This window comes from Neomonachus schauinslandi, chromosome 1 (genome assembly GCF_002201575.2).
Source record: "Neomonachus schauinslandi chromosome 1, ASM220157v2, whole genome shotgun sequence".
In the NCBI taxonomy this organism is placed as follows: domain Eukaryota; kingdom Metazoa; phylum Chordata; class Mammalia; order Carnivora; family Phocidae; genus Neomonachus; species Neomonachus schauinslandi.
Window position 1 is genome coordinate 160978371 of NC_058403.1, and position 23829 is coordinate 161002199.

General features: G+C 45.8%; 1 protein-coding gene across 5 annotated transcripts in view; it reads right to left on the minus strand.

Moving 5' to 3' along the window:
* IFT122 (intraflagellar transport 122) overlaps window positions 1-23829 on the minus strand; it is a 69487-nt gene that overhangs the window by 21397 nt on the left and 24261 nt on the right. For all 5 annotated transcript variants that reach the window (XM_044916321.1, XM_021695227.2, XM_044916313.1 and 2 more), the window contains 9 exons: window positions 20836-21027; window positions 20538-20676; window positions 19119-19321; window positions 18049-18186; window positions 16523-16687; window positions 14010-14207; window positions 8818-8958; window positions 5319-5372; window positions 1262-1423 (listed from right to left, as the gene is read on the minus strand). In XM_044916321.1, coding sequence (XP_044772256.1) covers window positions 1262-1423; window positions 5319-5372; window positions 8818-8958; window positions 14010-14207; window positions 16523-16687; window positions 18049-18186; window positions 19119-19321; window positions 20538-20676; window positions 20836-21027 — 1392 coding nt within the window. The remainder of the gene's footprint in view (window positions 1-1261; window positions 1424-5318; window positions 5373-8817; window positions 8959-14009; window positions 14208-16522; window positions 16688-18048; window positions 18187-19118; window positions 19322-20537; window positions 20677-20835; window positions 21028-23829) is intronic.

The window sequence follows — 23829 nt, forward strand, 5'->3', positions numbered from 1 at the left end:
TGTGTGTGTGTGTGTGTGTGTGTGTGTGTGTGTGTGTGTGTGTGTGTGTGTGTGTGTGTGTGTGTGTGGGAGTATAAGGAGAGGGTAAAAAAGTGGAAGAGGACAAAGTGGGGGAACCTCAAGCACTTGGATCTGGGGGATGGGTGAAGGAACCATCAAGGTAAAGAGACAGGCTAGGACCAAGGTGCTCATTCAGATATTAATGACTAGAAACCCCTGGGCCACATCACAGTCACTGAGATGCAACCTTCAGCCGCAGGATCTCACAGGTGGGACAGAAGAGCACAGCCATCTTTGGGAACAAAAAAGGAGGAAAAAAAATGAGGAAGATTTTCCATCTTGAACTTGTGAGCTAGGTAATTACCATTAATAGCCACTAATTGGTTGTGGCTGATGACTCACTTAATAACATTCTGAAGCCTATCCTGACAGTACCGGGAAAGGCAGGTTAACAAAGGCATTTCTGTGGAAGGAAGAGCCTGGTTGCTCAATGCACCCAAGGCTCTTTGTACCTTGCATTAGGCTGAACTACAAAAGGCTTGATGGCCTAGGCTCTCCAGTGAGACTTGTTCTCACATAAACCATCAGGAGCCTGCTCTCGGAAGACCCCTGTCATGTACCCAGACCTGCTGGGGACTAACCTTAATAGAGGACCTGCAAATGCAAGGGAAATCTCTACCATCACAAATACAGATGCACCCCTGGGGTGACAGGAAGCACACTGTGCTAGTACTGGAGGGCAGGGACTCAGTCATGGTGTCTCCAAAGCCCAGTAAAAAGCCTAGTACCAATCAGAGAGCAGACATTTAGGAAACCTTGGCTGAAGTGAACCATATTGTCCTGTATAACAATGGCAGAACCAGCTCGTGCCTGAGGACACTGATTCCCAGTGGCTTCTACAAAGGTTTGAGAGAATTTGTGGGAGAAAGACCTGAAGCCCTGAACCCTGAACACTTAATGAAGGGACCATGCTGGTTCAGGCTCACTCTTCAGACAGTCCCTCCAGCTCTGTCACTGACAAAGGTCTGAACTGTCATTCTCTTGTCCCTTTGATGTCAGCCTAAAAGGTGAGTTTTAGGCCAGCTTGAACCAGTGGCTATCGATGGTTCCTTTGTTTGCCAGTTTGCCCAAACCCTTACTAATAAGGCAGTTGCTATTTTCCATCTGTATCACTTCTTGGGATAAACATCTTGGGCAGCACAGTGTCAGAACACTGGTGGGTTCCACGTTGCAGCTTGGGCCCAGGTTGTGGCTGGATTACCTTGGCATACTCAAACATGCGGAGGTCGGTGTACATGTCGAGTGCAAGGTTCTCGTGCCCACTCCTCTTGTACAGTTTGGCGGCTTCGTGGAACTTCCCCTGGTAGGAAAACACATCTGCCAGAAACAGGTCATTGTTGGTCTCTCCCCGTTTCTTCCTCTCCTGGAAAAATTAGAAGCACAGGAAATAGCCTCTGCAGCCATGGCAGGAAGCAGCCTTTACAAAGGTTAGATGTTGCTATTTCAAGTTAAGCCCCTGGGCCTTTCTACTGGAACCTCCACTTGGCTCCTGGGCTGTTGTGTCTCTCACCTAGGTTTCTGGTGGGAATGCTTGACAACAAAAGCAGATTTTTTTTCTCAGATGAGTGAAGATCAAAAGTAATGCAAACTTTTGTTTGTTTAATGGAAATTCCTCAGGGCTGCTTTCTTGTATATTCTTCCAAGGAAACAACTGTATAGTTAGGATGGTGTGTGTTTTTTTTAAAGATTTATTTATTTATTTTAGAGAGCAAGAGCGTGCATGCGTGCAAGTGGGGAGGGGTAGAGGGAGAGAGAGAATCTCAAGCAGACTCCCCACTGAGCGTAGAGCCAGACATAGGGCTCGATCTCATTACCCATGACATCATGACCTGAGCCGAAATCAGAAGTCGGGCACCATGGGTGCCTGGGTGGCTCAGTCGTTAAGCATCTGCCTTGGGCTCAGGTCATGGTCCCAGGGTCCCGGGATCGAGCCCCGCATGGGGCTCCCTGCTCCGCAGGAGGCCTGCTTCTCCCTCTCCCACTCCCCCTGCTTGTGTTCCCTCTCTCGCTGTCTCTCTCTCTGTCAAAAAATAAATAAAATCTTAAAAGAAAAAAAAAAGAAGTCGGGCACTTAACGAACTGAGCCACCCAGGCGCCCCTAGGATGGTGTGCATTATCCACTTGTTGGTGGCCCCCAAGCTCCCAAGATCTTCCAAGTCCCCAGGCCTGGTTTGGCCAAGCTGTGACCCATGATGATGCAGACAAGCAAAAGTTTAGGGTCTCTTCCCAAGAAGGAGACTAACAAAACAGGATGATTCTTCATATGTCTTTGTCTCTAAAGAGGTGAGTCACATGTTGAGCATCCACTAGGTGCTGGTTATGTACTTCCCACAAGGACCCAAGGGTGAGTGGTACCACCCAAGTGTCACACTGAGGGAAGCTGAGATTCAGAAGAGGAGCAGGTCAGGGTCATACAGAGCTGGCATTTGGACTCAGTCTGTCTGACTCCAGATGCTCTTTGTACCACATAATACCACCTTCGGAAACAAGTGACAACAACATACCTGCATGCACACACACACACACACACGAACACGAACACACACACACACACACAAGCAGCATTGAAGATAAAGAGAAGTAACTGGCATATTCCGTCCTTCCATGTTAGGGAACATTCATTAGTCTACTGCTCAAGTATTTGTAAACACTCAATAGCACCCAATCTCTCATTCCCAGCAGTTTCCTTTTGCTTGTCTTCTAGCAAGTGTATCACAGTGGAGGAAGATGAGACATTGAATCAAACTCTGAGACAAGCTGGTAAAGTTTTAACAGCTGGAGGCAACATGCTTTCCCACTGACAGAAATAATTTTTAAAAACCAAAAAAAAAAAAAAACCCCAAAAAACAATAACAAAAAAGCCCCCTACACATAGTTTAGGCTAATCAGTCAAATAAACTAACTCCTAATTGTAGGGAGTGAATCAAAATCTTGCAGTGAGATTAAAAAATAGGTTTCACTAGGCATGGAATTTAGGCATAGGCCACAGAATATCACCATGATCAGTAGAAGTGATTTACATATATTCAATATGTATGTAGCCATATGGGCAGATTCTCTTCCTCCTGTTATCAGTATAGTTATATTTCCCCTATCTCAAAGGAGCCTAGCAAGGAACCTGGGTTCTCTGGAATAATGCCAAATGCCCAGAAGCAAGCTACGAAGGCCTCAAAGCAGCCAAAATGGATCATTACTTGAAAGCAATTTGCTCTTTTTCAAAAGGCAATTATTACAAGTTTAACCAACTGCCCAGCTCATGGCACACTAGAAGAGGCAGTAAGACAGGAACTCAGTTAAGACATGATAAATGGTGAGAGGTGGTCTCACAGAGGTCAGTTACTTTTGCATAGAGAACATGTTCCATGGCTTCAGGTTAGGCCCCTAGATCCAGACTAGTGGATTCCCAGATGCTTGCCCCTGAGAATAAGCAGTACTGGGCATTACTAGTAGATGGCTCTTCACACATGCATGTAAGTAAGCATCGGAAGATACAGATGCTCACTCTGACAGTACTGGGGGAGGGAGTAGGTGGGGAGGGTGTGCATCAGAAACAACTTCTTAGATGACAATATGGCCTTGAATAAAGATAGCTTGAGCTTGGGAATTAGACAGAACTGGCTTTGAGTTCCAACCAAGCTTTTGCCTATGGACCCTTGGGGACGTGACACAGCCTTTTTGAGCCTTAATTTCATTATTTATCAAACAGAAAGAACAGTATTTGTGCTTCACTAAGTCAATGTGAGGATTTAAAATACAGCTGACCCTTGAGCAACATGAGTGTTAGGGGCACTGACCCCCCCAGAGTTGAAAATCAAGGCATAACTTTGGACTCCCCCAAATTTAACTACTAATAGCCTACTATTGACTAGAAGCCTTACTGATAACATAAACAGTTGATTAATACAGATTTTATGTGTTGGATGTATTATATACCGTAAAGTAAGCTAGAGAAAAGAAGATATATTTTCTAAAGATTTTATTTTTAAGTAATCTCTACACCCAATGTGGGGCTCGAACTGACAACCCCAAGATCAAGAGTCACATGCTCTACTGACTGAGCCAGCCAGGCGCCCGAAGAAAATATTATTAAGAAAATCATATAGGATGCCTGGGTGGCTCAGGCGGTTAAGCGTCTGCCCTTGGCTCAGGTCATGATCGCAGGGTCCCGGGATCAAGTCCCATATCGGGCTCCCTGCTCTGCGGGGGGGCCTGCTTCTTCCTCTCCCTCTGCCTACCACTCTCCCTGCTTGTGTGGGCGCGCGCTCTCTCTCTCTCTGTCAAATAAATAAATAAAATATTTAAAAAGAAAAAAAAGAAAATCATATAGAAGAGAAAATACATTTACAGTACTGCTGTATTTATCGAAAACAATCCACAGATAGGTGGACCTGTGCAGTTCAACCCCATGTTGTTCCAGGGTCAACTGTAGTATACACACTGATCATGCATGGGACATAGAGCATGCACTCAACAAGTGGCAACTATTATTCAGCTGAGCAGTCTGTGAGCTCCCACAGGCTTCCCTTCCACTCAGCTCTGTGCCCACAGGGCTGAGCACCAGGCTTGGCCCATGACAGGTGTTTATTATTCTGAACTGAATTGCAGGGACAAGACATTTGCTGATTTCCTCCCTGCTTCCATATGGGAATTCAAATGTATCTCACATTTCCTTAGCTTCACAATAAATCTGTTCAGGAGAAAAAATATGTACGCCTTTTCATAGACAGTCACAGGAATTAAGAGTATTGTCTACAGTTACCCAGCAAATGGTGCCCACAGAACCAGCCCACCCCAGTCCACATGCTCCCTCCCCAGGTCCCATTCCTGTGGGTGGGGAGCAGATTGTGTGCATTTGGGAAATGCTTCCTACACTGGCACATTGTTGGAGCCTTAGAGGATGGTAACTACCTAACAACCACTGTAGGAGTGAAAACCAGTTACTGAGAACCTATTTAATCCTCCTAGCAACCCTGCGAAATCAACCCCTTTCACAGATAGAAACCAAAACTCTGGAGAGATTAGGGACCTACCTGCCTCACCCCACTACCAAGTGAAAGACTGCACTCCTTGCTCCCAGGTGCTGTCTCCCCGCCCCATGGCATTCTGTACCCCCAGAGCAAGGCTGTGGCCCAAATGCCCAGACACCAGTGGGCTCTGTTTATGTGCCCTCAAGGCTCTCATCTGCTAGAAGAGCTCCCTATAAGCCACTGACAGTGAGTCTGTACTTTCTTGAGAAGGAAGAACATTTTGTCTTTTACCTCAATGCTGTTGATGAGCTCTAAATATCGGAGGTCTTGTACTCTGGTGAAGGCCTACAGGGGAAGAAATAAAAGAATGAAATCAGCTGCCTTCTGGGCTTCAAAAGTGGGTGATTGGCTGGGGGTGGGAAGTCAAGCTTTAGAAAGTGAGCCAGTAAGGAGGAAAAAGAAGCAAGCATTGATTAATTGCCATGTGCTCAGGAGGGTTATACCACCCAGTGAGGCACGGCTTTATCCCTGGGATTAGTCTACACAAAGAACAGCAAAGAAGTCCTGGTTGCATCAATCACTTTGGGATTAGGTAAAACAAAACTATGATACTGCAGTCTGGGATGGTGCCCGTTTAGAGGAATCTCCATGCAAAAGAGAAGAACAGGGCGGTCTGATACTCTGAGGCAGTGTCATCAGAGTGGGAGTGGGGAAGATGTACTGACTGAGGAGAGACTGCTATACATCTCGGTGACTGGGATGGAAAGCAGGAGACAGCTATGCTTACCAACAGTGCATAAATACAAGGCACCCAGAGCCCACAGTACCAGCACAGAGGAAGAGGAGGAGGGGAAAGCTGAGAAGGAATAAAGATGGTTTCTGAAAGGGAGAGGGAGGTTAGGGAATAAATCACTCCAAGTCCCTGGAAGGCAAACTCTTACGTAAATCCTAAAAGTGCAGCTCTTGCCTTGGACTCACAGTAAAGCCAAAGACTTTAACCCATGGGCTGCTAGAAGTTTCTAGGCAGCCTTTCTCAGGAAGACTGGTGTTAGTTAAGTCTCCTTTGGTGCTTTCTGATTCTGCAAGGGGTTTAGAGGATTATAACCCACCATGTCAGGCTGATCTTCATGTGGCTTTGCTGTCAATGTTTCTACCAGGTGTGCTTCTTTACAATGTCCCATTTGAAATGGGCTGACACACACCTACAGGAAGCAGCAGGTCCAGGAGTCCTTGAATATGAAATGCAGAAGAACCACCCTGACCACTTGCAGCCTCCACTTCGCTGCATGACATCCTCCACCCCAAAAGACGTGGGGAAGCGAGAGAGTCATCTGGCCTCTGGCTGCCTCACAGATGACCACAATGTGACTTCATCTTTTCATCCTGCAGGGCCAGCCATCTTGTCGGGGACTGGGGATCCAGAGGTGAATATGACCTGTCCCCCTCCCCATTCAGGGGCCCATGTGCTCAAAGGGGTGGCAGGTAGATTAAACAGATCATTGAATCTCCATGAGCTAAAAGCTATACAAGTATGAACTAGATACCCTGAAGAACACCAATTCACTCTCTGAGCACAGGCAGTGGTAGAGGCAGGATTAAGAAGAGCACCACAGAGTAGGAACCTGGCAAATGGGTATTCCTGAAGAGGAATTCTTTGAAAGGGTAAGGTAGGCATCACATGAGTAAAGGTAGGCCAAGAGTACCTGTGTTCCTTGCTGGAGGTCTTATAAGCTATCTTCTAGACCTGGGCTTCCTTAAAGCAAAAGGAAAGGGGAAAACCTGGAATGTCTGGCAAAGGGGCAGGGAGGAAAGGAGCATTCCGGGTGTCAGTCCTAGCTCTGGAGATTTTCCACCTGAGGGGCTCTGAACCTACTTCTTCCCTGCCTCTAGGCTCTCAATGTCTGCCTTATGGAAAGGGGCAAATTAGCGATGCCTCCTCCAAGGTCTTTCTAGTTCTGCTCTGCTAGGATTCTAGGATTTGCCACTTTGAGAAATCTGTTTCTGAGTTCCTTCGACCCTCACACATTCTGTAGAGTCAGGGGTGCCCTGGTCAGAGTGGTCAGAGTCACCAGGCCGGTGAATAACCTCAGCAGAGGGAAGTGTGGGAACTGGGAAGCAGCTGCAGTTCTGCTCACCACAGAGGTCCCAGGTGCTAAGCAGCTCTCCCCTGCCATCTAGTGGGGACACCAGTTTATTGCTGGAACCACCCTCTACCTCCCGTGTGCCTGAGTGACTTGGCAAAGCAGAAAAACAAAGGCTGGGGATTCGGAATTTGGATAAAATGATCAAACCCTAGTCTATGGTAAAAATCTTGTGGCTATAATACAATAATTTCTATTCCCAGGGAGTGCTTGGGGAATACAGGCTGGGAGTTAGTGTTAAACAAAAGAAGGGTTATTCTAGTTTTGTTTTGGTCCATTCAAATATTTGCTGAGTACCCAACCCCATGTTGGCTGAACTAAGCTGAGATAAGTGTTTATTTCTTGGGTGTGAGGAGATGACAGTCTCTGAGGAAGACTTTAAATTTCATTCCAGGCTGAAAACAAATAAAACACAGTCTAGGAATACTTTGTTATTCCTCATCCCTCCTGGCATTTTGTGGGGGAGGGGGCCTGCAGGAGAGGGAAGCTCCCTCCATGAGAATATTTCCTCCCGCCTCTGAATTCTTAAAATCCTCTCTATTACCAGTTTTCTGACCCTTAGTTGATACAAAAATATAATTAAATAACAGCAATTTTACTTGTTTTAAAAACAGCTAGCATTTGTATAACACTTGCTAGTTCTGGAAGCCCTTTTACGACGTGGTAGTTAAGCCTAATGACCCTGCGTCAGGAAGGCAGGGCAGTTAGCATTTTCACCATCCCCACTGCAGACATGGGAGGATGGAGTCTATGAGAGAAGCGGCTGGTATGGGGTCATCCAGCCTATATACAGCAGAGATGGTATCTGGCCTTGGTTCCTCTCTCCTTTCATGCCTACAAGTCTTGACCTAGCACAGGGCGGGCATCACATACCCGTGCAATTCCTTCCCTGCATGCTCAGTAATATGAGCAAATGAATATATGATTAATTGGCTATGGGAAGATAAAGAGGGAAGGGAGAAGTAGGGGAGAGAGAGTTGAAGGCCATTCCTTTCCTCCACCTCAGGTTCTAGATGAAAACCCAACTAAGAGCTGGGCTTTTTCTGATGCGTGGCAAGGGGTCAAATGTTGTCAGCCAGTTTCTGTAGTTTTAATATACTGGCCAGGAAATGACACCAGATTGAAGCCATCAAAGTATGTGGGGAGTGACACTGCTGTCAGAATCAGAGAGCTCGACTATCTCTTTGACCATACCTAGCAGGGTACAAAGAAAAACAGCACTGTGTAAAAAATGGCTAATACCAATAAGTGCTCATACCAATAATAAAAGCTACCCTTGACTGCATCCCTATTACGTGCCATGCTTTCAGCTAGGTGCTTTACATAATCATAGCTAATAAGGGTGACAGCTAGAATCTATCAGATGTTTCTCCTGTATCAGGCTTTACAGACATTATCGCATTAGACCCTTAGAACTTTGTGAGGATGGGGCTAATCATCACCCCAATTTTATAAATGAGCAAACTTAGAAATGAGTTACCTGCCCAGACTCAGGAGGTAGCTGAGTTGAGATCTGAATCCAGGCCAGTCTATCTCCAGAGCTCACTACAGTATGTGTCTGCCTCTTCATATATCACCTGGAGTCCCTTTTGCCTCCTCAAGGGACCCTCCAAGGGCCAGATTCCAGCTTAGGCTGACTAGATGCTTACCTTCTTTGCTGTTTCAAACTCTAATCCTTCTAAAGCTTCCATAGCCAGCTCACGCCAGTCAGTGTCTGTCACTCCCAAGCAAGCAATCTGGTAGGCTTCTTTGAACATTTTCCTATCCAGGTACTGGTACATTGGAGCAGACTACAGGATTTCATCAAAAGGAAAGAAGATTGTTTTCAGAGCAATGGAAAGAATCAGATTCATACAAAGCCTGACTCCAGATGTGTGCCACTGACTTAATTACAAATGCCCACAGAGCAACACTATAAAGATTAATCAGTACTCTTCTCACCCCACACACTCCACATGCCTTCCAGTTGCCACCCCCTTTCATAGCCAAAACATAGCATTCAGCAGCACAAACTTCTTGCCTGTCCTTCCTTCTACCACCAGCTTTCCCCACCTCCAGGTCTGCTTTACCACAAAATATCACCCTCGTCTAGAATGCCCTTGCTCCTCCTCACCCTCTGGAAAGTACCTACTTGGCTCTGAAGGCCCAGTTAAAGTATCACCTCTTCTGGAAAGTCTTCACTGACTCCTCAAGGAAAGGAGTCTGAGCTTTCTCTGCCCTTTAACCAGATCTCAATTGTGCTGTAATTAAAAGCCTGTCTCCCCCACAAGTCTGGGCATACCCTGAGAGTAGTGGTGGGGTTGTACTTACCTCCCCGAGCAGGCCCTCAGTCTATGTTTGCTGGAGGAAGGAACAACATTACTGTGGGGAGGGGGTCTGGGATGGCCTCCTATTAAGAGGGCTGCGAAACCATCTTACCCAAGAAACCTAAGTGATTTATCAGCTCCAGGTTACTCAGAGAGGCACATCTCTCTGAGTTCCCTGGAGCTGGGAACCTTCCTGCAGTCCCTCCTTCCAGATGGGGCTGCCTCACTGTGATACCTGAGTGGTTCCCAATAACTTCTCTTCTTAGGTTTACATACTGCTTTTGGCTCTGTCCCAACAGGTCTGTGTTGCAGGTTATCAGTCCCGGATTATAGCCTGAAGACACAGAAGCAGCATAGGGAAGACGTGGGGCTGGAGCCTGGGGTGAGCTGACTCCAGGTCCTGAGCACTTTCCTGGCTCTTGGGTATGGGATATGTGTATGTGCGCATACACGAGAACAAGTCTGAGCTGGGTCTGGCGTCCTGAATAACGAAAGGCTCTACCCTTGTTTTAGGCCAGTGTGCTGAAGGGAACTCAATCTCTCCCGGGCAGTAGAGATCAATCAGCCAGTACTTCATGCTAATGGTTCCCAAATGTGAAGCTAGAAGTGCTGTTTTCTCCATTTGGGGCCTATACCTTTGAACTTCCCTGCCTCATTTTTTAGCTTTCGAGTTGAAGGATTTTTTTCTTCTTTCTTAAGCCATTCTGCCCTCTGACAGCAAGATGTGGGTGCTTCGGAGTGCTCATCTTTTCTCCCGTACCATTCCACCTACCCTTCCTCCCTTTAGTGGGGTAGCAGGGTATGGACAGGGGAGCAGCTGAGCCAGAACCCAGACCTAGCTCAGCCACATCCTAGCTGTGTGGTTTTTTTTAGGTAAACTGTTTAACTTCTCTTTAGATGCCCTGCCCAGCTCACAGGCTACCAGGAGCAAACAAGAGACGTGCTCAGTACCTCCACTGTATTTTCTCAGCACCAGCTCCTCGCCATCTCCCCAACTCTCCAGACTTGTTCCTACCCCCATCTTTCCCCCTGTCTGAAACAATCTCCCTGCTCCTCTCTGCCTCCCCAGACGTTTTGGGGCTCAGATCAAGTGTCACCACCTCCTGGAAGCTTTCTCAAACTCCCCATGCATAATGAGCTTTCCTTTCTAAACTCCTTTAGTGAGCACCCTCTGTTCCAATTCAGTTCTGTTTTGTAGTGTTTGCTGCATTAAGATGGTTAATAACAATAGGAATTGGGCCAGACAAAACCTGAAAGATAGGTATATTTAACTAAACAGAAAAGAAGTGAGTCCCCAAAGAGTGAAAGGAGTTGCCCAAGATCACAGCTGGTTCAGGCGGCAGAGTCAGAACTCAAAGCCAGTGCTCTTTCCCCGAAACTGCACAACTTCTTGCCACGCTGAATGCCCCGTAAGGCTGGAACAGGGACTTGGACAGACACATCAGAATCGAGGATACGATGAATGGTTAACATTTGGGCTTGCTTGGGAGGCACAATCTGAGAGTGGGAGTTTTAAAAATATCCTAACTGAACAAATGCCCTCTGAGTTCTACTTTATCTCACTGTTGCATTCCAAGCATGAAGTCACCACCCGCCCCGAGAAGCCTGACTAGGGCTTGCCGCCCTACTTGGCAGCCCTGACAAACCAGTTCTTGCACAAGATGATGTAAATTTCGAAAGGAAACCAGAAATCCCCAGAGTGGGTCTGATGCTTTCTCCCTCCTCTCTAGGCCAAAACCACAGGATGGCTGGAGGCAGAGGCAACAGATAAATAGCCTTTGTCTTGAGGCTGCCTCTCCTAACCCTTGGCAGTTCTGACCCTGCTGCATCAGCAGGATGGGCTTGGGGAAGCTATTGGGGGCGGGGGGCGGGGGGGGGGAACTGGATGGGGAATCTGGCTTCTGAATTTTAAGGGCTTGGCAGAGGAAGCCCCAGGCCGCCCCTCTGGCTCCTCTTGGCCAGCCAAAGCCAGGGAGCAGCAAACTGCATTTATCTTTGAGGTCAGGATGGCAGTCTTGGGAGAAAAACTTTTTTTTTTTTTTTTTTTAAGATTTATTTATTTGAGAGAGTGAGAATGAGAGAGAGAGAGAGAGAGAGAGAGAGAGCACATGACGGGGGGAGGGTTAGAGGGAGAAGCAGGCTCCCTGCTGAGCAGGGAGCCCGATGCGGGACTCGATCCGGGGACTCCAGGGTCATGACCTGAGCCAAAGGCAGTCGCTTAACCAACTGAGCCACCCAGGCGCCCCTTGGGAGAAAAACTTTTAATCAGCATAGCCTGTTTGGCACGATTAAGGAAGATGGGGTTTCTGGTGGATGTGGTGCATGGGTTTGGGACGGGGAGCAGATAAGGACTACAAGGAAACAATCCAGTAGGGGCTGTTCTTGCCCCTCCTCCTGCTGCCACTTCCACCCACCTCTCTCCTTTCTTTCTCTTTCCTTTTCCTCAGGTCTGAATTCCACTAATATTTATTGAATAATTGCTCTGTGTCAGGCACTTATAATTTCTGCACAATGAGTAATAAGTACCATCAGCTTAGAGGAAGAAGCAGACCCCAGCCCCACCCTTTACAAGAAGCCAAGTCAGGCTTTCAGTGACTATGAAGGTGGGGAGATCCCGGCTGGGCTGAGGACACAGGATCTCACTGTCCTCCCAGCCCTTCGACCGTCCTCTGAAGCCCCTCAATAAAATGGTTCGATGCCCTCCACCCCCACCCAGAAAAAGGAAGCTGAAGGGCAATCTAGAAACATGTCTAAAAATCTGTCAAATGTACATGGCCTTTCATCCAACAATTTCACTTCCAGGAATTCACACCAAGAAGCTAAGGTGGGATAGGTACAAAGACTTGGCAAGAGAGATGCTATCTACAATAGCAAAAAAGCTGTAAGCAGCAAAAGTGTCCAACAATAGGTACTGGTTGAGTAAGCTGTGGAACATCTATGTGATAGGATAAAAAGAAGTCATTAAAAACAATGTGGGGGGGCACCTGGGTGGTTCAGTCGGTTAAATGGCTGCCTTCGGCTCAGGTCATGATCCCAGGGTCCTGGGATCGAGCCCCGCGTCAGGCTCCATGTTCAGGGGGAAGCCTGCTTCTCCCTCTCCCACTACCCCTACTTGTGTTCTCTCTCTCGCTGTCTCTCTCTGTCAAATAAATAAATAAAATCTTTAAAAAAAAATAAAAAATAAAAACAATGTCGGGGTGGGGACAGCAGGGAGGCGGGTGTGGTTACAATAAAAGGGCAACCCAACATCAGAGATCTCATGGGTTGGTGGTTGTAGCGACATGAACCTACATAGGTGAAACATCTGTGCCGTAATTTTGCAAACTGTTACCAGTGGGGAAGCTGGACAAGTTGTACAAGGGCTCTCTATATGCTTTCTTACAACTATAGGTCAATCTACAATCATCTTAGTATTTTTTAAATGCTAGAAAAGTACACTTATTGAGGTGGATCCATGCTTCCAGTAGATTGCTGAGAGAAAAGGCCACTCTGCTAGCTGACAGCCAGTACTTCATACAAAGTGATGGGTCTGCAATATGTAAATGTTAGGTTAAATTGGAAGATGGCGATAAAGGACAGTGATTAAAAATCTCTCGTTTGTGGTCCACATTCAGTAAAGGAAGTATAGTAAATCTGAGGTTTCATTTATAGGAGCAATATTTATAGATAAGAGTCAAAAACAATATCTACAGTAGATTCCACTTTTGTTTAACATGTTCATATAAAATTGTATACTCGTAATTGTATATTCTGCATATGTTACATATACATACAGAAAAGGCCTGGGTGGGTATGTCCTAAAATGTTTAAGACTGATTCCCCTTGAGGTTGGGATTCTGAGGGCTAAGCCTCTCCTTTGTGCTGGTCTCTACTTTATGGCAGTTCTACAGTGAGCATGATTCATTTGGGGAACAGACAGGCAGCTGGGACAGCTGGGATTAGGCCAGCCCTGACTTGGGTTGCCAATTTCTGCCCTCCCATCTGTGTTTCTGCCCTCTCCTGTTTGTGGCTCCAGGCCCCCATTTCTGTTCTGGCCTCCTAGTTTGAGGGACTTGTGCAGATAGTCCCATGCTCCCTTCTTGGCTCACAAGACCTCAGGCCCCCTCCCCATCCCACCCATATTCTCTTTTCTCTCACACCATCCCCCCTCCTGCATCTGTGCATACACACTGCTGCACTCCCAGCTTTGCTGGCTTACTCCACTCTGCCCCATGCACGGCCCTCAGTGAAACACACTCTGTCTGAAGACAGACAACCCTGAATACCTTCCCCGTCCCAACCAGGAAAGGGGGATCAGAAAGAAATGGAGGCTCAGTGAGGTGGAGCTGTTTGCCCAAAGACACACAGGTTGTACAGGGTGGAGGCAGGCTTTCAGGTTCTAGTCCAGAATACCTTCCATGACATCATAGCTGCAATTCATCTCTCTTCCCTCTCCCTCCCCATCCATCCCTCAACCCAATGCATCAGTGAGGGGCCTGGCTTTCCTGGTCTTGCCCTGCCACTCATTGCTGAGAGCTGACAAGCGCCCCGGTTACCTGTGGCACCTCCACAGCTGACATGGAGAAGACATGGAGGCAGAAGATCTTGGAGCCATTGTAGCCCACCACAAAGCCCTGTAGCTTCTGCTGGTGCACAGGGAAGGTGCTGGCTTTGATGTTGAGGTAGCCTCCTCCCGAGAAGCAGAGCATGTCCTCACACTGGGTATTCCAGGCCACGCTGTTGGCATTTGGTTCCTGAGGGACAGGGATAGTGAGGACCTTGTGACAACCACCCTGGCCTGTGGTACCATTGCTGCACTCAGTCAAGCATTCTTTTTAAAGCCTGAATCACACTAAATTGCTAACAGTGGGATAGGGGGAAAACCAGGAGAAGTGAACCAGAAGAAAAGGATAGAAGCATAGAGGCAAAATCCTCTATGTACTTGTTTCTGTTAGAACTATTTTTAATAAGCAAGCATTACTTTTGAAAAAAAATTATTATCCCAAATATGAATCATTACACAGTGAGAAAATGAGCAAAGTGGCTTTACTTCTGTTAGAAAATGGGAATACATAGCTATGTATAGAAGATTTAAAGGGATCTGTTCCAAAAAATTAACAGTGATTGTTTCAGGGTGGGTGGAATTGTGGGTGCTTTTTATTTTCTATGCGTTTTGTTTGCCTGAAATTTCTTTTGGTCATGAACATCCACTGTTTTTTTATAATAAGAAAAAAGTGTTATTTTTATATTAGAAAATAATATATTGTCTCTGCATTTAAAGTTCTCACACTGGAGAAATACAGTCACCCTGGGATGCACTCCCTTCCCCCTACCTCCTCTCAAAGTTTTCTGCTTAGCTCTGGAGCCCCAGGGACCAGCAGATGTTCATACCTTTCTACCCAGAATCTTCTACAATGTCTGAATCTTTTATAATGAGCATGGATTACTTCTATAATGAGAAAAAACAATATAGCTGTTTTCATTTGCAGGGGGCAGGGGCAGCAGAGAGAAGAAAACAGACAGCTGGGAATGTTTATGTCTCCTGGCAAAGTCTGAGAATTCCCTTCCCTAGCCTACTACAGAGCCCTCAGTGGAGATGGGGAAGGACACATGCCCTTCCATTCCTGTATGGTTCTAGGCTCAGGCACAGATTCACAACTGGGGGCCTGCTAACCTACCTACAGGAGGTGGTTTTGAGGTTGCGGAGAGAAGTTAACAGTTAGGGCCCTGTTTTATACCAGGCACTGAACTAGGTACTGTGGTATCCTGTTTAGTCCTATAGCAATTCTGTGAGGGGGCATTTACTAGTTCCATTTCAGAGGTAAGGAGAAGTTTAGGCTCAGAGAACTGTACTGACTTGCTGGATATCACACAGTAAGTGGTGAGGGCAGGACTGGAGCCCAGGTCTGTCTAAAGACAAAACCTGTGCTCTTTTTTCCCCCTTAATCACTCTGCCTTGATTTATTAGAGTCAGCTCAGGCTAGCAGTAGCCAGGTAGCCCCTTCCAACTGAGGCAGCTCCCTACACTCCAGCATCCCTCTGCCCTGCTAATTCTGCTCCCAAGGACAAGAAGGAGCCCTGAGAAGGGCATCTCGATCTGCAGATTAATACTGGGACACCTGTTGTGGCCAAGGAAGCCAGACAGGGGAGGTTTCAGCTTCAGGGGGGAGCTTGCTTCAGGCAAATAGGCCCTGACCTCTTACAAAGTCCTAAAGAGGCAAAGAGTGGCGCTGAGTATGGCAGAAAGCCAGCCAGGAGCTGAGCATGAAGCCCTTGGGATTTCTTCTCCAGTGACACACTTCTACCAGCCATAGGACCAAATGGTGTGTAAACAATGCTTATCTCCTAAAACAGTTCACATTTTGTTGGCTCTGATAGCATCCTTGTGAAATAACTAGAAGGTTATCATCCTTTCCCTTCTTTCAGATGACAAAACTAGTCCTATTTCTTTACTGTGTCTTAGGTCACTTATAGATACAGCAAACCTCTAATTGGCAAGAAGCACTTTTGCAAAAGAATCATCCTCACATTAACCAATGCACTGAGAGCCTATCAAGTGTCCCACTTAAATTTATTATTATTCAGGCGCCTGGATGGCTCAGTTGGTTAAGCGACTGCCTTCGGCTCAGGTCATGATCCTGGGGTCCTGGGATCAAGCCCCATGTTGGGCTCCCCGCTCAGCAGGGAGTCTACGTCTCTCTCTGGCCTTCCCCACCCCGTCATGCTCTCTCTCTCATTCTCTCTCTCAAATAAATAAAATCTTAAAAAAAAAAATTTATTATTATTCATTTACTGTTCACAGAAAGAAAGGTATTACTTGCCCATCTTACCTGTGAGGAAAGCAAAGTACAAAGCGGCTTACCCAATTCCTGCAGCTCATGTGTGGGAGGAGTGGGCTGTGCCCTGGGGCCTCTTGAGCTCTGTGCCCCTGCTCAAAGCCTACACCCCTACACATCATTGCTCCTCCCGGAGACCTGCCTGGGAACCAGAGGGTGAGAACCTCCTGCAGGGACTGGGAAATAGAGAAGGAGTCAAAGGACCATGTCCTAGAAATTCTCTGGGATTTCACCTGAAAAAGCAGCTCCTTGGTGTGGATGTCATACACCAGACACGTGTCGTTTTCATCCACCACAGCCAGCTTGTTACGGGAAGCACTCATGTCCAAGCAGCGCACGGCTGTGGCCTGCTTCAGCAGGACAATGGCAAAGAGATTGTCCACAAAGATCTTTAGGATCTGGTGAAATTTCAGAGAAACAAGTGTGAATCACCATGGCAACAAGACCCCGGAACTGCGCCAGGCTGTTGGAATCTATGTGTTCTACAAGAACAACTCCCACTAACTTCAAAAGAGGTTCCATGCAGAGAAAAGGACTTATCAAAAGAACAGGAGTGGGGGCTTATCCTTAGGAGACCAGAAGTGTGGTTCATCAGAGGTTGACAAAGTAATTATGGGCCCAAGACATGACAAATTCACTTAAATGTCTGTTTAACTGGGGATTTGTTAACAACATTACCCAAACTGCAGGATTAGGAGACACCATCTAGCGAGATCTGAGTCACAAACTAACACAGGAAGAAGCTACTTTAAACACTGACAAGACATTGGGTATAACCACAGCAAAATAATGATGATGATGAGAAGGATGATGACAGCTATCAGTTATTGACTATTTCTGACAGCCCTCTGAAACATGAGGCATTATCCTCATTTGTAAAACCTGAGCCTCAGAGAGGCAAAGTGACCTGCCCAGGGTCACACAGCTAGTGAGTAGCGAAGCACGAACGTGACCCCAGGTCGACCTGCCCCCAAAGTCCCATGTTCTCAGGCCTCACACTGGAAGTGACAGCTGACCATGAGAAAGATTCAGACTTTCCATCCCTTTGGTATTGCTACCCTGCAGCCCCCACTAATTTCATACTCCATGACTTCTGTCCCCAGGAAAGGCCTGACAAGCTTTAGCCACAAGCCATCTGCTAGACAGCTTGGCTCTCAGGCTAACGCAGTTATATTTTCACTTTCAAATTTCCATGTAGCCCACTTAGAACTTTTCTTATTTTGAGCAAAGAACACACACACAAATCTGTTTAATTGTATAACCTAGATTTTCCACATCTATATGAGCAAAGGGCCCATTTTTCTTATAACACCTAGTAATAGCCTGAGGACCAGCACCCTCTAAAACACAAGCTAGAACACACTGCCTTAATCCATTCACTGCCCTAATAGGGATCTGACCTAAGAATGAGCTCTGCCTTCCTCTCTAGCAAGCCCGTGAAACTGTACCTCTAACAAATCTCCCATCTTCTGGGTGCCCTTAAACCCACTAATCCACTCTACAGGCAGCCCAGAAGCCACAGTGCCAACCCTGCTAGAATGCAGCACACTCTAAGTCTAAGGGCCACTGCATCTTTGGCCTGAAGCTGTCCTCAAAAAATGAAACTCTGGGTTGCCCTCCAATGTGTCTATGGTGAATGTGGGGTGGGGGAAGCCCTTTTCCCTGCCCCAGGGAAACCATCTTAGGGTCATAATGAGTCTGGTCCCTATGGTCTGCATACAGATAATCAGCCTGATGGGAGACACATGAGAGCACTCACCTGTCCATTCTTCAGGCCTACTAACAGACCTTCCCTTCCTGGAGGGCCACCGATCACCTTGATGTAGCGAATGAGAGACTCCATCTGCCACTCCCGCTCCTTCACTCCACTGAAGGACAAGCACTGTAGCCGTTTCTCCTAGAAAGCAAACCCAGCTCTGCATGGATATTTGACAGAGTAAGTGTTCCCAGCCCTCCCAAGGAGGTCTTCCTGCATGTGAGGGATGAAAAATACCTACACATTCAGTGTCTATTGAACCCCATCTAGTCCCCATGATTGGCATTGTTCATTAATCCTTCATGTAAGCCTTCACCACAGAGCCCAGCTCAGCCTCACATCTTCTGTGCAGAACTCTGGGAAGCCACAGAGGCAGCATCCAAAAGCACACTTTTTTGTCACATCTGTAACTTGTGGCACCTCTAAACTGCTTGAGGTTCTTGACTTTTAGAGAGATTTTATTTGTATTTTACATATAGTGATTTTCTAAAGGATTTCTGCCACTTTATCACTTCTAACAGGCCTACTTTTATGAAACTAAATCCACCTCTACTTCCAAGAAAGATGCCGGGCTGGCCTTCCCTCAAAGTCTTTCCAAACTTCTCTTGGCATTGCCCTAGACATTTTGTAGAAAGCTCTCAGTTGAGAAATTTTTTCTGTGAAAAAATCTTTCAGCAAGTAAAACTTCCTTTACTATTTTTGAGTTGATATTATACATTTTTTGTTGTTTAACAGAAAGATAATATAAATTTTTATGTGTATATGTTTACCAAAAAAAAAAAATCGCTCTTCATTTCTATCAGTGTATGCTTTAAGTCATTAAAACATGTATAATCCTAGGATAACAAAGTGCTTTGCAATACAAAAAGGTATTCTCCAGGTTATGGCCCATGACTTTCTAGTAGAGTCTAACTCCTCTAGATGTCAATAAAATTAAAGCAATGAACAGCTACTGAGTTTGATGGAAAGGGACTTGTTTCTTAGTGTTCAATTTTAAAACCATGATTTGGGTACCCTATCCTTGGAGGAAACATGAAGAGGATTCAGCCCGATCCCTCCAACCTGCCGCGCACCTGGCAGAGGATGATGTGATCGGCACACACCACCAGGAGGTTGCATTCAAACTTCTTGACAATCTTCTCCTTCACCCGGTAATGCATATCTGACGAGTCGTCTGAATACAACTCATAGATGAGGATTTTCTCTGGCAGTTGGATAGCTAATCGATTTTTGTAGATGGCAATTTTCTTGACAAGCTCTTTGCATTTAATCCGAACTGTCAAAGGAAAAGAAATCCAGCTCTAGCAAGAGATTGTTAAGTAAGGTAGAAGGCAGAAAAATTAAAAGCTATCATTTACTTAATGTTACTGGCAATTAAAGGAGACACTCTCATCAAAAAATCTTTACAGAGTGTCTAATATGTGCAATCAGCTCTACTAAACACTGGGATCTAAAATCATATACAATCTTTGTGGTCCAAAGTTTACAACTGAGTATGTAAAGTAAAATTCTTAGTGATACCCTCACTTGCTGAATATAAGTTTAAACTCCTCTGCACAACATTAATGTATTGCCCCTAATGATCAGAAGGCCATCTGGATGACTATCCATGCCTCTAGCTACTCTCCACTCACCACCGTCAACAATAGAGAACTGCATGTAGTTTCTGGTATATACTAGGCTCTCACACTCTAACTGCAGACCAGATGGAGAAAATGTCGCCAGAAAGGAAGCTGGGGAGCTGCCCAAGTGGCTATACCCTCACCAGCACAACTGGCATCTTCAGCCAGAGGTGCTCCCGGATGGGAACCAAAGGATGCCAGCTGAATCTGTAAGACAACCCTCAATGTGTATCCCTACACATAGGCACTGGGCAGGGTGCTATGGCCAGCACAGCTGTATATGACTACACTTGAAATAAGTGGATCCTTAGCCCATTTAACCAGCATGGCGACTTGAGTGGACAGTGGATGAAACTGAGGTTCAGACTGACTGTGCTAGGCCTGGAACTTGGATCTTCTGACTGAGCCTGTGGTGACCCACTGCCCCTGCTTACCCTTGGGTAAGGACCCATGAGGAGGCAAGTGGAGATGAGGCTGAGAGAGAAGGCCTCTAGTATATCCATACCAGAGAGGATATAGGTCCACAAAGACCCATGCAGTTCAGCCACCCTGGCTCTGACATGCCATACATTAACCTCCCTTAGTCGGAGTCCATGTTCCCCTTGGAATTAGCAGCAGCAAAATTATGTTAAGTCTGTGCCTCCCCTCTTTTTTTTTAAGAGAGGGTTTATTGCTCTCATTAGATCCTCAAAGACATCTACATTCTCCCCTTACCCTCCAAAAAAAAGAGGCAAGAACCAGTGGTCCAACATGTTTCCAAAAGACTGAGGAGGAACATTCCCTATCATTTCACTTGCCCTATCAGCAGCCCTCTCAACCTACCCCTCTTCCCAAAGGCTGGAGGGCAGAGGGGCCATACCTGCCTTTTACCTTTCTGCTCAGTGATCAGGTGCTGCACGATGACATCAGTCATGCTATCCCTGTAGGCATACCGGTCCTTGTAGAGCCCATGGACAGTACTGAAAATAAGCTGGTAGAAGGAAATGGTGCCATCTTGGCAGCCTACCACCTGCAGGGAAAGAGAGTTGTTAATTCCCAGCTGTCTGTGGAGAAAGAGTCTGCCCTCCCAGTTGTCAGGAACAAATGTCAATGATCTGACTGGCTACACATGGCTGATGTCTGTGCCTGCTCAGGCAATGGCCCAACAGAATGAACTTCCTCTTCTTACCACGTAGTTGGAGTCAGGTTTCACTTTACACGTCCACACCCAGGAGTTCTGCTCCCCAACAGTCCCAAGCCGCACTCCATCCTTGGTGAAAAGGGATACTTGCTTGTCTGACCCTCCCAGCAAAATGTACTCCCCTTTAGTAAAGTAGCTGAGGCAGCAGGGGTCAAAGTTCAGTGACCGATCCTTCCCAATCTGAGGAAAGAAAACACACAGCAAGGGAAAAACCACTAGTGAATCCATAGTAGTCACAATACAATTTCGGGCTTTTCCTACCAACTTTAATGAGGGGAGTCAAGACAAGGGCAAGCTGGCCACCGTTACCCCCTGTGGGATTCCATCACGAACACAGGCTAGTCTCCCTGGAGCACCCTACTCCTCCCCTCCACATAGTTGAATCCTCCACTGCTAGGGTGGGCAGCATTCCGCCCAGTCCCCACTAGGTGCTCCAGGTATGTGTCTTAGCAACTCAACCAATCCAGACCCAGGGATTGGTCTTTCTCCCATAGGCTCTCCTCCACACACAGCCCTTGCAAGGGTTCAATGGTTCCCCTCAGCTTCTTTCTTCTTTTCTTTTTTTTTTTTAAGTATTTCATGAAGCCAAATATATCCAATTTAAAAAATTGTCCTCTATTCTGAAACTACAACCATCCTACTTTTCTTTATAATAACCTTATTGAGGTATAATTCACATATCACACAATTCACCCATTTAAAGTGTATAATTAATTGTGCAAACATCATCACTAATTCAGAACATTTCTATCACCCCAAAAAGAAACCACATACCTGTTAGCTGTCCATCCCAATTCTCCTCTCTTTCCCTCCCCTGGCAACCACTCATTTACTTTCTCTGTCTATAGACTTGCTTACTTTAGAGATTTCACATAAATGGGGTCACACAATTTGTGGCCTTTTGGGACCAATTCACCCACATTGGAGCATATATCAGTACTTCACTCCTTTCCATTGCTGAATAATATTCCATTACATAGATCTACCACCTTTTATTATCCATTCATCAGTTGATGGCCATGCCTACTTTTTTGACGATTATGAATAATACTGCTATGGATATATGTGTACAAGTTTTTATGTGAACATATTTTCGTCTCTCTTGGATATATATACCTAGGAGTGGAATTGCTGGATCTCTAGTAACTTTATGTTTAACCTTTTGAGGAACTGCCAGATTTTTTCAAAGTGACTGTACCATTTTATTTGTACCAGTAGTATATAAGGGTTCCAATTTCTCCATCCAAGTGGGTATGATTTTGATTTGCTTTGCATTTCCCTGGTATCCAATAATGTTGAGGATCTTTTTATGTGCTTATTGGCCACATGTATATCTTGTTTGGAGAAAAGTCTATTCAGATCTTTCCTCCAATTTTTAATTGGGTTGTCTTTTTATTATTGAGTTGTAAGAGTTCTTTATATATTCCAGATATATGTCCCTTATCAGATATATGATTTGTAAAAATTTCTCCAATGCTGTGAGTTGTCTTTTCAGTTTTGGTAGTCTCCCCTTAGCTGTTATGGTGACGGTCAAGCTCCTGAGCTCAGCTCCCAAGAGCCTTTTCTCAGCCAAAATGAACATCTTATAATTTGCCAAGCAGACCATGTTCTTTCAGGCCTTCATGTCCTCACAAGTGCTATTCTCCATACCACCCCAGCCCTGGCCAGGAGTGTCCTCTCCCTCTCTCTCTACTAGGTGTCAACTCCTACAGAAAACATCCCCCAATCTCTCCGCCCCACCCAAGGCCTGATTTAGTGCCCCTTCCTCTGTGCTCCCATGGCCCTGTGCTCACTTCCCCCACAGCATTTCTCTCACTGCTCTCTTAATTAACAGGGCTAATTTGATGTCCCCCACTCCCCTTACCACCCATTAAAGTCCAAGCTCCTATTGTCACTGGAGTTTTTGCTGCCCCTGAGGGAACTTTTTGTGAATAAAAAGAGTATTTATGATTGCCATTATTAAACTATTAGATTATTAAAGAAATAATTCTAAAAACCTGGTTTCTCAATAAATTTTTAAGTTCAATATATATTTTCCTATTTATTAGTATAACAAAAGTAAACAACTAATTGAAAAGAGGCCTTTGATTATCATTTACTGAGTTAAATTTTGAACAGATTTTAAAATCCCTTAGTGTTGGGACACCTCAATTGCACAGTCGATTAAGTGTCTGACTCTTGGTTTCAGCTCAGGTCTGATCTCAGGGTCATTGGGCTCCACACTCAGCCTGGAGTCTGCTTGGGTTTCTCTTTCCCTCCCTCTGACCCTACCCACCCGCCTCATGCTCGCTCACTCTCTCTCTCAAATAAAGAAATACATCTTTAAAAAAAAAAAAAAAAAGGAAGAAAATCCCTTAGTGTCATTTACAACTTAGTTGACTCCCTTAAACTAATTTAAATTACAATTATTCATTTCATATGTTCAATTTTCCTTTATAAAAATGTCAAATGCCTGGGGCATCCGAGTGGCTCAGTCAGTTAAGTGTCTGTCTTCGGCTCAGGTCATGCTCTCGGGGTCCTGGGATTGAGTCCCGCATCGGGCTCTCTGCTCACTGGGGAGCATGCTTCTCCCTCTCCCTCTGCCTCTCCCCCCTGCTCGTGCACGAGCACTCTCTCCCTCAAATAAATGAATAAAATCTTAAAAAAAAAAAAAAGAATTTCAAATGTCTAACAACCAAATTTCCCCTAGTACTTATATAATGATAGTAAACCTAGTAAGAAAACTAAAAAAATCTTTTTTTTTTAAGATTTTATTTATTTTTGCGAGAGAGAGAGAGAGGAGAGCACAAGCAGGGGGAGAGGGGCAGAGTGAGAAGCAGACTCCCCGCTGAGCAGGGAGCCCGATGTGGGACCCGATCCCAGGACCCTGAGATCGTGACCTGAGCCAAAGGCAGACACTTAACTGACTGAGCCACCCAGGTGCCCGAAAGTTAAAAAAAATCTTAAGAGTCATGACATGGAAGGCTTGCAGCTTCTGGTAAT